The sequence below is a fragment of the Physeter macrocephalus genome, chromosome 5 (genome assembly GCF_002837175.3).
Source record: "Physeter macrocephalus isolate SW-GA chromosome 5, ASM283717v5, whole genome shotgun sequence".
NCBI lineage: Eukaryota > Metazoa > Chordata > Mammalia > Artiodactyla > Physeteridae > Physeter > Physeter macrocephalus.
In genome coordinates this window covers 195,983-209,319 of record NC_041218.1, presented here as the reverse complement: position 1 = coordinate 209,319, position 13,337 = coordinate 195,983, and the positions used below count along the sequence as shown (strand labels likewise).

The 13,337-nt window shown below is 51.2% G+C and overlaps 1 protein-coding gene across 2 annotated transcripts in view; it reads right to left on the bottom strand.

Annotated features, from left to right (window-relative positions):
* VIPR2 (vasoactive intestinal peptide receptor 2) overlaps window positions 1–13,337 on the bottom strand; it is a 57,949-nt gene that overhangs the window by 17,242 nt on the left and 27,370 nt on the right. For both annotated transcript variants that reach the window (XM_024132097.2, XM_024132105.3), the window contains exon 5: window positions 5,372–5,469. In XM_024132097.2, coding sequence (XP_023987865.1) covers window positions 5,372–5,469 — 98 coding nt within the window. The remainder of the gene's footprint in view (window positions 1–5,371; window positions 5,470–13,337) is intronic.

The following is a 13,337-nucleotide window of genomic DNA, read 5'->3' as shown; positions in this document are numbered from 1 at the left end:
CTGTGCTTCACAAAAACATGAGTTGCATATAAGAAGAATCCAGATGAATTTACGGAATAATTATAAAATTCATAAATAAATTTGGCAAGTCTGCTGAAGCAAGATCAATATATCAATATCAATTCCTTTTCTAAACGTTATGTATACACAAATATATACAACAGCATAAACAAATACCTCAGCATGACTATCAAAAGACGTCCATGATGTTTACTCAGAGAACCACAGAATATTATTGAAAGAAATTAAGAAAACCCAAACCAATGGAAGGATCTACTATAATCACTGGTTGGATGATTAAAAACTGTAAAGATGTCCAGTCTATCCAAGCTGATCTACAGATTCAATGCAATCCAAAATGAAATCCCAGAAGAGTTTTTTTAATGGCTACTGACAAGCTGATTAAAAAAATTCACATGTAAGTGCAAATGACCAAGCTCTTCCTAGTGAGAAGGAAGAGCTGACAGATTTACACTGCTGGAAGTCAGGGCTTATTATAAAGGTACAGCGATTACAGCAATGTACAAATGGCACGTGATAGATAAAGAGGGAAATAGGACAGAACAGGGCATCCAGTCCCTTGATACACAGTCACAAAGATGCCTTTGCAACGCACTGGCACAGGTGGGCTTTCCAGGTAATGGTCCTGGAGAAACTGAATACACATACAGAGAAAGCAAATGAACCTGAACCCCTACCTCACACCATACACAAAAAATAAATCACCAGTGGATCATAAACCTACACATGAGAAGTTAAAATAATAAAAATTTCTAGATGATAACAAAGAAGAACATGCCAGAGATATTTTAAACAGGCTCAGGAAGCTCTGACCATAAAGACAGATGGTCAATAGGCTTCATTAAAATGAAGAACTTTCGCTGATCAAAAGACTCATTAGGGGTGTGTGAAGTCGAACCACAGTGCTGGAGATAAAATCTGTGATACCCATATCTGACGAAAGGCTGCTCTTACAGGACTCCTAAAAATGAACTTAAAAAAAGAGAGACAGCTGAATAGAAAAATGAGCAAACACTTGAAATGGTCCTGCAGAAAAAAAAGTTACCAGACACATTATATCATTATTCACCAGGGAAATGCAAATTAAAAACACAATTCTATATTGTTATAGACAATGGGGGTGGGAGGTGGAGTGGAAGCCATCTCCGCAAGGCAGGTGACCACGTGCAGTACCTAGAGAGACTACACCTGTGCATGGCCTACGCCAGGAAAGACATATAAACGTAAAATAAGTGTGAACACAAATATACGTGTGCACACATACACACACACATCTGAAGAACTGTGTACACGCGTGCAGGAGAGAACTCACAAGAACGTTCACAGCAGCGCTGCTTGTGGTCGTCCCAAACCGAGAGGCACCCACGTCTCCGTGGACGTTGAATGAATAAATGAGTTGTGTTATCTTCACACAGCAATAAGAAAGAACAGGATAACCACACGCAACAATTCGGATGAACCTCCCTGCAAAACGCTGAACTGGGGAGACTGGGGCGTTCCGTCTGTAAGATTCTAAAATGGGCAAAAGCAGCGTGTGGTGTCAGAACTCTGAATAACGGCCGCCTTCGGGAAGCGGGTGGTGACGACACGCAGCGGCCTGGAGACTGGCCCCCGGTGCCAACCCTGCTGGACCGCGACCTGCGCGCTGCGCGCTCTGGGGACAAGCATCGCGCTGCACGTGGAGCCCTGCCCACGTCCCTGCACGCACACTTCACTCCGAAAAGTCTATTTCTGTGCATTCAGCACGACCCCGGGCCTCAGTAATGACGACACTAAATACGACCCAGGAGCAGTTCTGAAGCTCAGTGACCCTGCTCTGTGGTCTGACGGCTGCAGGCTCGACGCTGCCTCGGCTTCGTGTGCTTCTCGTGCTGGGAGCGCTCATCTCTCCAAACCCTTTTCTTTCTTCTCTTCTTTTCTCTGCTCCTCTTCCTTCTCACCACGTCTCTCCACTGAGTGGGGCCGGGGTTTGTTGCTGTCCCCCAGGTGAGCACAGCCCCTCCAGGTCAGCAAGCCGTCCAAACGAGTCACGCTGCCGGGTCTCTCAGCGACGCCTTGACCACACATTTAAAGTTTCATTTCCAGGTACAGATCTAACGGATGATGGATGCAACTGAAAGTGTGTCTCCAGATGAGCCAGGCTGGAATCCGCCCCCGATGGTGGCATGAATGGACTCCCAAAGGTGAACGGGGTGAAGGTGGTGGTGGATCGGGGCCCTGCGCTCATCTGCTCAGCAGTCTGGGACACATGGCACCTCCGAGGCCTCCTTCTCTAACTGGTAAAGCTGGGACGTGAGAGCACTTACCTGGTGGAGGTGTCGTAAGGACCAAATTAACAAGCCCCTATGAAACGCATGGCACAGTGTGTTAGCAATTACTGCTGCTATTCCTGGGCCTGTGAGGCCCGGGGCTGCCTCCTCAGTGCCTGGACCACAGGCCACGCTCGAGGATGCCAGCATCAGTGACCACCCACGACTCCCACGCAGAACTAGGCCCTGAGTTTGATACCCAAGTCTGCATGGCCTTCGGGAAAGAGAGAGATGAAGAAATGAGATGCTCCGTTTCTCTGCTGTAAAGTAAGAACCTAAGTGTCCACTGACAGATGAATGGATAAAGAAGATGTGGCACATATATACAATGGAATATTACTCAACCATACAAAGAAACGAAATTGAGTTATTTGTAGTGAGATGGATGGACCTAGAGACTGTCATACAGAGTGAAGTAAGTCAGAAGGAGAAAAACAAATACCGTATGCTAACACATATATATGGAATCTAAAAAAATATAAAAAGGTTCTGATGAACCTAGGGGCAGGACAGGAATAAAGACACAGACGTAGAGAATGGACTTGAGGATGCGGGGAAGGGGAAGGGGAAGCTGGGATGAAGTGAGAGAGTGGCGTGGACATTTATACACGACCAAATGTAAAATAGATAGCTAGTGGGAAGCAGCCGCATAGCACAGGGAGATCAGCTCGGTGCTCTGTGACCACCTAGAGGCGTGGGATAGGGAGGGTGGGTGGGTGACGCAAGAGGGAGGAGATATGGGGATATATGTATACGTATAGCTGATTCACTTTGTTATACAGCAGAAACTAACACACTCCTGTAAAGCAATTGTACTCCAAGAAAGATGTTTTTTAAAAAAAAGAACATGGTTGCTTGATGCTTTCTTAGCTTATGGGCTATATTTTGGAGAGTAAATGTTCGATGACTGCAAAGAATTCTGTTTCCTGGGTATAATCACCAGGACAGTGGAGCGTGTTATTTTTTTCCCCTCCCCCCGGAGCGTATTATTTTTATAACATGGATTTTAGAATTAACTCAGTCTCTCAGCTCTCCAGGGAGGTGGCATCAGCAGACGGAAGTGGGAAGGGTGCCCGAGTTGAAGGCAGAGCCTGGGACTGTACTCCAGCCCTGGGCTCTGGGCCCTTTTTCCTGGGATCATTACACACTGAACCAGCAGAATGACAGCCAATGCAGACACGTCCTTTTTCTAACTAAGAAGTGTCACCTGCAGGTGAAGAATGATGTCCTCTTAAAGAAGACTGTGATACGCATAAAACCATTTGAGGTTCTCTTAATGGATCATGACCATATTTGCAATAATTCCAAAATGCTATTGCTGGCTGGTTAAATATGTCATGAAGTACAAGCCTGAGGCAATTGCTGTGTCAAGAATATGGACTGCTCAGCATAGGAGCTCTTTAAAAACAAACTGAAATATTTCTAATTCAAGTTACCCTGTGCTGGCTTACCTCCCTAAATGTTTCCTTTCTTTTTCATATTTAACAATTTCAAGATTAAAAAATGTACAATAAAATACAGAAGACAGCAGAACAAATATTAATATAATACCAGTGTTTTTTTAAGAACATTTTTTTATCATATAAAATATTATAGGTCTTCCCCACACTTTTCAAAGTGCAGTTCTGGATTAAAGGCATTGCCTCATTCTTTCTGAGAATTCTCAACTACCTGACACAGCCGAGATGCCTGAAACTAGAGGAACACCACTTAACGTCTGCTAAGATCTCCGCTACCTGCTCCATCACCTCCACTCACTCATTTTTCTTCCAAGTATGGATCTCCTAATGTTCTAAAAACACTCCATTTGTTATATCACTGATTCTATATGAAGACTGGCCAACATTTGAACTATATTTTAGCAAAGGGAAATAAGATACGTGGTGTGTGGGAGGAAAATAAAAGTGGAGTTGGTGTTGCCAAGAGAACCTCCAGATGGAGCCAGAGGCCGCGAGGAAGTGAGGCCACCGCGTCTCAGCCGGACGGGATCTGAGCTCTGACCACTCACTGGCCTCACGAGGCGTCCAGAAGGTCTGCACAGTGTTCCAGAAACTCAGATACATATCAGACCCCACCCCCTGAACAACTCGTGACAGCCTGTCCCTTAAGGACAATATTTCCTTTTGCATCAGAGCCAATCCTAACTCTTGCCAGACAACTTTAACAACCTGTGGCTTTTGCCTTTACAAGCCCCCGACTCCTCTTCCCTGGCACCCTCTCAGTTTTACCTGAATCTGTGTTTCTCGATTTGCAATTCCTGAGACCCCAAATAATGCTCTCTGTTCTCTAAAGATTATTTTTTGACAGGTGATCAAAACCCTGTTAAAATAAGCTGGATATCACCCATTTTACTTAAGGCCAGTGATGCTTAAGACATGGATTTAATCCTAAAAACTAGAACCTTTCCCCAGATAGAAGCGTCGACCTCCCCCCCTTGAACCCTGACCACCAGCCACACAATGTCTGCTATTAGCTCCCAGAGACCTAGCACAGACCTAGGAGGGTCCAGGAGCAGGGGAAAAACAGGCGCCATTCAGAGAACACCTCCCACATGCCATGTGGGCTCCATCGGCCTCCATGTGGATGCACAGAGAGGTTAAGCAATTTGTCCAAGGTCACACAGCTGCTAAGAGACTGACCCAGGATTTGAACCTGTCCTCATGCTCCTGAACACATGACAGTGTCTCTTAACAGAGCACCCATAGTGAGGCCCAGATGTGGGTGCTTCTGAGTGGGAGGGGAAGGCCAGGATGCCTCTGTATTTTCAAAGCATTTGCATATTGCTGTTTAGTAAATAACAGTTGAACTGCATTCTTATCCATGGTCAGTACTGTCTCCTCATATGAGAAATGCAGAGTATTTAAATACAAATGTAAACATTAGCACCATATTTCAAGCTGGCATTTTCCCAGGGAGTTTGGTTGGCTCGGCACAGAGGAGGGCGTGGAGCCAGTGGTTTCTGCCCTCCTCTGATGGGCCGAGAGGCTTAAATGGATGATTTCCTCACGTTTTTGGCAGGATTGCTCATTTCTGCCACTTACCTGAAGAGGCAAAGAATTATGCTTCCGGTTGTAAGGGAAATCAGAGAGACACTGTAGCCCAGGGTGTAAATGGCCTTCACCAGAATATAAAACGTGATCTGAAAGAGAGGAAAGTGCATCTGTAAGCTACTGGTGGCCGGCATTGGACAACGGGCCAGGTTCCTGATCCCACCGTGCGATCCCTTCAGGTCGGGCTACGGGCTGCTGATGCTGGAACACACGAGGCAGCATCGTCTTGGAGTTCCACCTCCATCCTGAGCCAAAAATGGCCCTCTAAACACCCAGCTGTTCCCCTATAATTCATTGTGAACAACCTGGGATGGTTTCCATAAAGCAAAGCTGCCTGGAGGGAGCCGCCTGGGTTAGCAAAGGAAGCAACGACGTGGGGACCACATTCGGAGGAGGCGTCGAGGCGCCACCCCGAAGCAGCAGGTTGGACGCCCTCAGCCCTCCGGCTGGGAGAGAGGAAAACCGCCGAGCTCGTCTTAACCTCCGGGAGCGGGTCTGGACCAGGAAGACATTGCCCTACATAGGGACTGCCGCCTGCCTCCCGCAGGGTGCCTTCTTGCTCCCCCAGTGAATTCCCGGTGTGATCTGGGTCTTAAGTCCGCCAAGACGGCGGAGCTAAGCGTGAAGAAACCAAATCCTGCCTGGAGTGACCCCGTCTGAGGCCTCGCAGGTCGGCGTGTGGGATTTGTCGCTCCGTGGCTTCCAGCCTGCGGGGGGAGAAAGCAAAGGGCGAGCTGGGCTTCTGAACTGTCCTTGGAAACCCTGATTTTAGGTTCTGTCCCTCTCCTGTTCTCCTCCGGACGCAGGATTACAGGCAGGACTGGGGTGTTCGGAGCAGCTGCCACCGTCACCTGTGGCAACAGTTCAGGTTAAACAGTTGGAAAAGGAAATATTTCAAGCCCACTGAAAGCACAGAAAACAACGTGATGACCACACACGCACCTGCAGACAGACGCCAGAACCAAACCGGCAACTGAGTAAAACCACGGCGGCCCACCGCCGACCCCGAGGCTTGACCCCGCCCGCCGTGTGCCTTTACACCTTCACGCGTGTCTGTGCTGCGGTCTTGACGGGGTTATTGGGTGGTTTCTTCTGCACGCGCGCCTCCACCCTCATGAGCTGCGCTGCTTGCTGTCCTGTGCCGTTTCACCCTGCTTTTTAGCTACCCGCCCTTTATTATTGCTTTAAATTGTCTTTGCTGGGTTTCCCCACGTTCACCTTTTTTTCTTACACTTTGCTTGATTCTCGGTTCTTCCTTCCGGTTTCTTCTTTCCCCTGAAGCACACTCCTTACGCACGTTTAGTGGGGGTCTGCTGGGTGTGGACCCATCGGCTTTTGTTTCTCTTTCAATTCTGAGCAGCAGCTCCGCGGGTGGGTCCTGGGTAAGGACGAGTCCCCCCTTGGGACGCGGCTGCGTCCGCGCAGTCTGTGGGTGGGCAGTCTGTCTTTAAGATTCTCCGCAGTGTGGCATGTTCTAGTTTCATCACAGTTGCCCGGCTGTGGATTTTCTTTTATCCCTGGTGCTTGGGGTGGTCGGGGTCTCCGTTTCTCCTGCTGAGACTGTGATCAGATTGATGCTGGACCTCCACCTGATGCCCAGAAACTGCTCTATTTCCCACCCCCTCGTCCCTCTGCTGCATCCGGGCAGTTTCTTTGGATCTACCTTCCCTGTTCCAGAATTCTCTTTTCATCTGTATCTGATTTGCTGTTTGATGTACCTACTTGATTTTCATTTTTTAAAATTATAGTTGATTTACAATGTTGTGTTAGTTTCAGGTGTACAGCAAAGTGATTCAGTTATATATATGGGGGTGTGTGTGTGTGTGTGTGTGTGTGTGTGTGTGTGTGTGTGAGTATACAGGGAGAGGCCACAACAGTGAGAGGCCCGCGTAACGCTCTGGACGCGCAGGCTCGGCGGCCGTGGCTCACGGGCCCAGCCGCTCCGCGGCATGTAGGATCTTCCCGGACCGGGGCACGAACCCGTGTCCCCTGCATCGGCAGGCGGACTCTCAAGTCGGCAGGCGGACTCTCAACCACTGCGCCACCAGGGAAGCCCCATTTTTATAATTTTTTGATACACAAAAGATTTATTCCAAACGTCTGGTTGAATTTAATATTCATTTTTGACCCTATCAGGATAATAGGATGACATCCTCCCAAAACTCTTTCTTATGAGCTTTATGAGTCTATAGAAGTCTTAGGACTAGACATCTATAAGGATTTGTTTTCCTTAAGCCAACAAAAGGTGATCAAAGAACATGTAGGACACTGCAGTTTTTAACTCTTTTCTTTGTAAGTGTTCTGGGCATCCACTATGCTTGAGGTCCATGAAAAGGAACCTGCCATCTCCTTTCTCATCCTGAATAAACATTCACTTTTATATTTACGGTTGTACTCTTTTTCTTACAGAAAGTCCTCATACTGTTTCAGCGTGAGGCCCACAGGACGATTCCTGGGCGTGCGGCCTCACTCGGTGTGGAGAGCAGAGGAGAACCTGGGTGGGGGGCACTTGCTCCCGAAGGTGATTAAACGACAGGTGTCCACGAACACGCGTCCGCACTGGTGGGCCTGAGAATGTCGCCAGTGCGACGCCCGAGGGGCAGCCGGGGGGCGCATTTCCGGGGCTTCGGCACAAGCGCCCACCCCGACACCGACGCACACGTACCAGGGTTCCTGTCACCGCGAGGTTTTACCAGGGAAGATGCTCTCAAACAGTCACACGTTACGGTCGCAAGTTTGAGACTGGATTTACTTGTAAAAAAGTAGTTGAATATGTGTCGCCATCATCACATGATCAGGCAGCGAGGAAAACAGTTCAGGAACGCTCCCCTTTCTCAACGCTTCTGAGGGGCCTGTGGTGCGCAAGCACAGGACCCGCCGCTCTGAGCCTCCCGTTGGGGGTCCTGCCTGGGAGGAGATGGCGGCCCTTCCCCGCTGGCTGTCACCCAGGGCGGCTTCCTAGTCCCCAGCAAGTGTGTGGGACCGGGAGACGTGCAAGTCCTCTTCCAGCTCGAACTTTCCACAATCATACATCGCCCTGGAGCTACGCGGCATAGCCCTTCTCAAGGAACACTGCGGGCCGGCCGGTGTTTCCAAACACTGAGTCATAACTAGGCGACTGAAGCCTCCATTTGCCTGGGCCAGGCCTGGTTTATGTCTGCTGTCCCGGAGTGACTATTAATAGCTCCCCTTTTTCTCTTGAGAGGCCAGGTTTCGCTGACCTTTTATACGATAACCCTATTTATAACCCAGTAGTGGGGCATGCAATCAATTTCCTAGGTAACAACCAACATTTAAAGAAGGTAGCACGGGGCTTCCCTGGTGGCGCAGTGGTTGAGAATCCGCCTGCCGATGCAGGGGACGCGGGTTCGTGCCCCGGTCCGGGAGGATCCCACATGCCGCGGAGCGGCTGGGCCCGTGAGCCATGGCCGCTGAACCTGCGCGTCCGGAGCCTGTGTTCCGCGGAGGGAGAGGCCACAACAGTGAGAGGCCCGCGTACTGAAAAATAAATAAATAAATAAAGAAGGTAGCACAGAAAATGTGGCTTTGTGAAATGTTTGTGTTGGGTCACAGTGTGAAATGCATTGCTAACTGTGGATTTTAATTAAAAAAAGTTGAAAGCCCCTTGGCTAGACCAGAGGTTCCTGGTTCAGGAAACTTTCTGATTAGAACCTCGCCTGGCCCGTCGCCTCACTCTTCGGCTGATGTGAAACACCCTGACATGTTCTCTGCTGAACCCGCTGACGCCACGTGCATCACTGTCTGGGAAACAGTGGCTCCTCCCAGACCTTTTAGTAATGATTAACCTTCACACGAAGGGGCCGAGGGAACGCAAGTGAAACCACCGTTGCTCCCCAGCATCCGTCTATGGACGGGTCCCCCTTGAACAGAAGGCACAGCCCCGTCTCCGGGGTTCGTAGGTCTTGCTGGGCAAATAAGACCAACACAGACCCCGAAAAATGCTGACCCGTGTCTCTCACTCTGAACTCAGAGCGAGTGGCCGAGGCATGAGCGGGGGCCGGAGGGCAGGCGGCGGAAAGGGCAGGGGCAGCTAGTAGCTGCAGGGCAGCACGGATGGGCGGGTGGCCCGGAGGAGATGTGCCAAGCGCTGGGGACCCGGGCGACGTCGCTGGCCGGTGCGGCTGGGTCGTCTGGGCTTAGTCACGGATGACATTAGTCACGGATGACACTCACTCTGCTTCCTGGCTCCCTGACTTCCCAGGGCAGCACCGCAGCTCTGATTCCTCGGCCAGGTCTTCGGGCTCCTCCAAGAAGGCGCTGCAGGGGCCCACACACGCCACGTCCTGTGTGGCAGCAGGCAGAGGGCCGAGCGGGCAGCGTCTGCTTCACTCAGCAGAGCGCGCTGAGTGGAGTGGCCAGTCCGGGGCCTTTTCTCGTGGCGGCTTTGGAGCAGGGCTGTGGCAGGATCTCGGAGCCCGTGGACCAGCAGCCTTCGCCAGGGCCAAGGGACAGCCTCTGTCTCGGGTGCAAGGAGGTGCTATTCTCACCTTAAAAATGGAAGGCTGAGGCTCCTTTGCTTTAAAACAAATGTTTTAGAGACCATCTAAATGACAGCCTGTTTTCATGGGAATGTGGTCCAAAGCGCACGCAGGTCATCAAAGCTACTCCCCGGACTCGGGCACCATCTCAGATTCAGGGTGAGTGAGGCTCACCGTCACATTTGCAACAATGTTATGAGTTGAATTTTTCTGCCTGAAAGTCGTTGGCAAATATCTTTTAAGACCCACCTCTTCTGCTTAGGAGACTGTAACGATAACCTAAGAGTGCTGGGTGCTTTGCAATTTACAAAACGTAGCACAAAAGTTAATTCATTCACTTCTCCCAACGGCCTGTGAAGGCGCAGACAGAGTATTTTTGCCACGTTCCCCTTATGCAGATGGGGGACCTGAGTCTGGGGGTGACAGGTCAGTTTAAGAACACGAGGCAACCAAGGTGCAGGGCTGAGAGCCCCCCCGCACCCCAGCGTCCCCTCCCTCAGAGGGCGCCCTCCCTGGGGGACGTTGCTTGTCTGTTTCAGCTTTCTTCCTTTAAGAGGAATTGGTCAGTTCTGCATGTAAGGAGCGTGGACGTCACCACTGCGTCCTTACAATGAGTAGAACTCTGAAAGGACTGGAAGATCAACCATCACCACTGCGTCCTTACAATGAGTAGAACTCTGAAAGGACTGGAAGATCAACCATCTCCTTGGGTCCACGAGAGAAGGGAGGAGACAGGACAAACAGCTGCCCCAGGACAGTGGGGAGACAGGGGGCAGCAGGGGCTGGGGGTTCCCAGGGCAGAGTCATGAGACTGACTGTTACGCTGCAGGAATGAAGACACTGGTGTGGCTGAAAGCACAGACAAGCACGTCAACGACCAGAACAGAGTAAAGAAACAGACCCACGTAAATGGTCACTGGTCTTTGATAAAAAAGCAAAGGTAATACAATGGGGCAAAGACAGTCTTTTCAACACATGTTGCTGGAACAACTGGACATCCACATGCAAAAAATGAACCTAGACTCAGACCTTACACTTTTACAAAAATTAACTCAAAATGGGTCATAGACCTAAATGTAAAGTGCAAAACTGTGAAACTCCTAGAAGATAACATAGGAGAAAACCTAGATGACCTTGAGTTGATAATGCTTTCTAAAATACAACACCAAAGGCACCACCATTCGTGAAAGAAATCATTGATAAGGTGGACTTCAATAAAATTAAAAAATTCTGCCCTGTGAAAGAAATTCAGAGAATGAGAAGACAAGCCACAGACTGGGAGAAAATATCTGCAAAAGGTACATCTGATAGGGATTGTTATTCAAAACATACAAAGAACTCTTAATACTCACCAATAAGAGAACAAACAACCCAATTAAAAATGGGCCCCAAACCTTAACAGGCACCTGGCCACAGAACAGACCGGATGGCAAACGGGCACATGAAAAGCTGCCCCACACCACAGCACAGACCGTGGCATCCTCAAGCTGGACTAACGCACCCGAGAGTAGCATCCACCGCCAACAGGAGCGTGGGAGGGGACTCTCTGGGGCTCGTGCTTTAGATTCTATTCACTGGTGAGATCGTGGATTAGTTTCCCTCAACCATAAAAGGATGATTAAAAACAGCGCATTACCTCAGGGGCCTGTCGGGGGATTAAATGAGATAATCCATGTAAAGAGCTTGTAAACGCTCCTAGTAAACGCTCCTAGTAAGTGACTCATGTTACTGGATTTGATTTCACAATGAAGACCATTTTTATGACGAAGGAGATCTTCAAGGTCACTAAGTCCAACGACCCGAGTCCTCCTGAGTCGAGCCTCCTTTGGACACAGTCTGCTTCACAGAGGACCTGGAGCCCCCACCCCTGCGCGGCCCTGGCCAGCGCTGCGGTGGAGGGTGAGGGACGGGTGGACGGAGGACAGGCGGACGGGCGGGGCTCCTGCTCAAGGCGGCGCCCGCTTCAGTCTGTGGGTGGTCAGAGGTACTGCAGGGACCCGAGGGGGAGACGCAAGCACGCTGGCTTCGCGCTGGGGCCTCCTCCAGGCTCGCTGCAGCCCTCAGGGCCGTCTGAGGAGGCGGACTGACCCCGGGCGGCACTGGGCTCCCAGGTCAGAGGGCGCTGGACGGCACTGCCCCCGGCGGAAGCGACCAGGTGCCCGTCACAGCCAGTCTGGGTGACACACAGGTGACGTCGCTCTCCTTGTCCCCGAGATCACCTCTCTCCTGAGGACGAGCGGAGACGTCGGGAAGGTGTCGGACACTTCGTGGAGGGGCAGGAGAGGGGGGCGTCCAGATGGTCACCATGACTGAGGCCCACCCGCCCCAGGGCTGATTCCCCATGGAAGCTGCACTGCTGCGTAGCTGGGAGCAGGGGACCTGGCAGCTCTGGCCGTGGGCCCGGCGGGGACATCTCAGAGCAGGTGGCGCCGGGGGTGCGGGTCCGGAGCTGTCGGCACAGTCGCCAGGACCGTGTGACTGGCTGGCAAAGAGCCCGCTTTTCAGTCGCTACGGGCAGCACTCCTTTGTTGGTGTGAACGTGTTAGAGGAAAATGGATTTTCTTTTCAAAACCCAAATACGACGACATTTCTGAGGCAAAGAAACATCCATAGATATTCTGGAGCAGTTTCCCCCGCTGAGACCTATTTACAGCACAGAGTTTATGATAAAGAAAAGGCAACCGACAGGAGGACCGGGAGCCTTTGTTTCGCTACCAAGCGGCCTCACCTTTGGCAGATAACCCGCCGTCTGATTCTAGAAACATCAACAAACCCCTCAGAGAGCCCGTGAGGCCTGTGAGGTCGAGGCCGATGTTCTTCAAACACGACGCATGAAAGACAGAGCAAGGCTGAGGGGTGGGAAGAGGTGGGGCGCGCGCGCCCGTGCCGCCCGTGCTGGTGGACATGCCCTGAGGACCGTCCTGGGACCCAGGCAGCGGGTTAGATGACGGCTGTGTAAAACTCGAAAGCTCCCAGGGCTGGTACCGGTGCTGAGGCTACGTCACAGCACACCCTCCTTTAGGAAAGACGGCCTCGCCGTTCAGGAGCTGAGGAGGTGCGTGTGTGCAGCTCGGGCGCCGCGCCCGCGTCCACGCCCGCCGCGCACCCGCGCACAGATCGCGGAGGCCGTGGGGCGCCCCGGCCAGTCGTCTCCGCTGCGCCATCCCGGCTACTAAATCGCTTCAAAACAGGTTTCAGGGGCCTCCCTAGTGGTGCAGTGGTTGAGGGTCCGCCTACCAATGCAGGGGACACGGGTTCGTGCCCCGGTCCGGGAGGATCCCACATGCCGCGGAGCGGCTGGGCCCGTGAGCCGTGGCCGCTGAGCCTGCGCGTCCGGAGCCTGTGCCCCGCAACGGGAGAGGCCACACAGCAGTGAGAGGCCCGCATACCGCAAAAAAAAAAAAAAAAAAAAAAAAAAGAATGAATTTCAGGTCTGGCGGATAAAAGACCACCTTATA